Consider the following 2,675-nt stretch of genomic DNA (forward strand, 5'->3'; position numbering starts at 1 on the left):
AGAAGGAATGTTACCTGTAGACTCAAGACTAGGGGTTGTCATTGTTGATTCAGCATGGACAGGACCAATAACTTGGTCTTTATCAGTGTATTCTTCCATTGGTAGACTGGAGATGTCCTATTTTTCTTCTTCTTCGACTGCATTCGCTTCAACAAGTTTTTTCGGCGAGGCAGAAGGAGAAGTCGTAGCCACAAACTTCTTAGGAGTCAAAGTTTTGCGACTCCGATGAGAACCAGTACTCGATTGGGTAGGAGAGGGGGCAGAGGGTGGTGGTGATTCTGCCTTAGGGTTTGGACTGGTTGGTGTGGAGAGTGTGGGTTCTATGATCGGCGTTTCAACAGGTAAGGGCTCAATGGAGGTGACACTTAGAACATTTTGAGTTTCCTGGTGTTTAGACATGGTGGGAAGCAGTGAGTTGAAGAAGAGATAGTTATGGTTTAAATAGGGAAAAGAAAGGGAAATTTTGGATTGTTGATGTGAATAGTGGTGGAAATGATGGTGAAATGATGTATTTAAGAAGGATAAGGGACCGGTTAAAAAAGGCGGCAGTTTGGGTAGTCGGATCGATGGATAAGACACTTGGGTTCAAAAATCGGGAAAGAAAAGAAGCTGACAATATGATGACATGGCACTGTTTGAACCGTTTAAAAATTGTGAATGAGAGTATAGAGAAGCTACTAACCTGTGTCAAAGGAACCAGGTTCCCTGACGGATTTTGCAAATGTAAGCTTCATCCTTTGACCAACGTGCAATGCATTAGCTGTTTGTTTACTCTGTAATCATCATGCGTGTTTACCTGTAACGGTATAGAAATGAGTTAGACTTTGCCAGAAAACACTTTTTAGCTAAACTATATGTACATTTCTTTCATAGTCAAGCATCGAGGGACCAGGTTCTCAGCTTGGTTTTATCAGCCCCAGTGCCAAGCGATTTCTTTCAAAGTGCTCTCTGTTCAGTGCTTTAGTGAATATGTCTGCAATTTGATCTTCTGTGCTGTAAAATTTCATACATATGAGCCATTTTTCAACATTGTCTCTGAGAAAGTGGTGACGCACATCAATGTGCTTTGTTCTCTTATGTTGGACTGGATTCTTGGCCATGTTGAGTGCACTGGTATTGTCACACAGCAACTGCACACAATCAGAGAACACTTCAAAGTCTTCCAGCTGCTGCTTAATCCATTTTAGTTGAGCACAGCAAGATGCAGCTGCCACATATTTTGCTTCTGTAGTGGAGAAGGCCACTGAGTTTTGTTTTCTTGTACCCCATGAAATTAGACATGAACCTAGAAAATGTGCCATTCCAGACGTGCTTTTCCTGTCCACCAGATACCCTGCATAATCAGCACCAGCATACCTAACTAAATCAAAGTTATCTCCAAAAGGGTAGTAGAGAACCAGGTCGTGTGTTCCTTTGAGATATCTCAGGATTCTCTTGGCAGCCTTCAGATGAGATTCCTTTGGATTAGATTGAAACCTGGCACAAAGTCCCACACTGAAGACAATATCTGGTCTGCTTGCTGTGAGATACAGGAATGACCCTATGATACCTCTATACATGGTCTGATTCACAGGGGAACCAGGTTCATCCATGTCTAGACGAGTGGTTGTGGCAATGGGAGTGTTAATGATTTTTTATGCTTCCATGTCAAATCTCTTCAGTAGCTCCTTGATGTACTTCTGCTGAATTACCAAAGTCCCCTTTTGAGATTGCTTCACTTGTAAACCCAAGAAGAAATTCAATTCCCCCATCATGCTCATTTCAAACTCACTTCCCATGAGTTTTGCAAATTCCTCACACAAGGAGTCGACTGTTGCTCCGAAAATAATGTCATCAACTTAAACTTGCATAATGAGCAGGTTCCTCCCGCGTTTCTTCAGAAAAAAGGTGTTGTCAATTCTTCCTCTTGTAAAGTCATTTTCTAGAAGGAATTTTGACAGTCTTTCATGCGAGGAGCCTACTTTAATCCATATAAAGCCTTGTCAAGTTTAAAGACATGCTCAGGATGCTCATGATTGTCAAATTCAGGAAGTTGCTTGACGAAGACATCTTCCTTTAGAAAGCCATTCAGAAATGCACTTTTGACATCCATTTGGAACAATATGAATTCCATATATGATGCAAAGGCAATAAGAATTCTGATAGCCTCCATTCGAGCGACTGGAGCGAAAGTTTCATCATAATCAATCCCTTCTTCCTGATTGTAGCCTTGAACTACTAGCCTTGCCCTGTTTCTTGTGGTGTTTCCAAACTCATCAAGTTTGTTCCTGAATACCCACCTGGTTCCAATAACAGTACGATCCACAGGTCGTGGAACCAGGTGCCATACCTTGTTTCTCTCAAATTGATGGAGCTCTTCTTGCATGGCAGTAATCCAGTCTGCATTTTTTAATGCTTCTTTGATATTTTTGGGCTTTATTTGAGAAAGAAAGGCTGAGAAAGCAAGTGTGTTTCTAGCCTTTGATCTGGTTTGAATTCCTGAATCAAGTGGAGTGATTATGTTTTCAAGAGGGTGTGAACCTTTGCGCTTCCAATTTAGTACCTGAATCTCATTAATAGAAGATCCAGGTATATCTGACTGTGGTTCTTGGCTGCTTCTCATCTCAGCATATGGGGTGCCTTGGACAGCATCGATAACTCTATTCTCAGCTTCAGTTGTCATGATTGTGGGACCA

The 2,675-nt window shown here is 41.6% G+C and overlaps 1 protein-coding gene across 1 annotated transcript; it reads right to left on the bottom strand.

Annotated features, from left to right (window-relative positions):
- Nucleotides 1-896: 896 nt before the first annotated feature.
- Nucleotides 897-1,592, bottom strand: LOC138900133 (secreted RxLR effector protein 161-like). Its single transcript, XM_070186841.1, has one exon. It carries the CDS (start codon nt 1,590-1,592, stop codon nt 897-899), a length of 696 nt encoding a protein of 231 aa, XP_070042942.1.
- Between the last annotated feature and the right edge of the window lie 1,083 nt (nt 1,593-2,675).

This window comes from Nicotiana tomentosiformis, chromosome 10, assembly GCF_000390325.3.
Source record: "Nicotiana tomentosiformis chromosome 10, ASM39032v3, whole genome shotgun sequence".
Taxonomy (NCBI): domain Eukaryota; kingdom Viridiplantae; phylum Streptophyta; class Magnoliopsida; order Solanales; family Solanaceae; genus Nicotiana; species Nicotiana tomentosiformis.

Coding starts and splice junctions, on each gene's coding strand:
- LOC138900133 (XM_070186841.1), bottom strand. CDS start 1,592: ATGGATGAACCTGGTTCCCCTGTGAATCAGACCATGTATAGAGGTATC.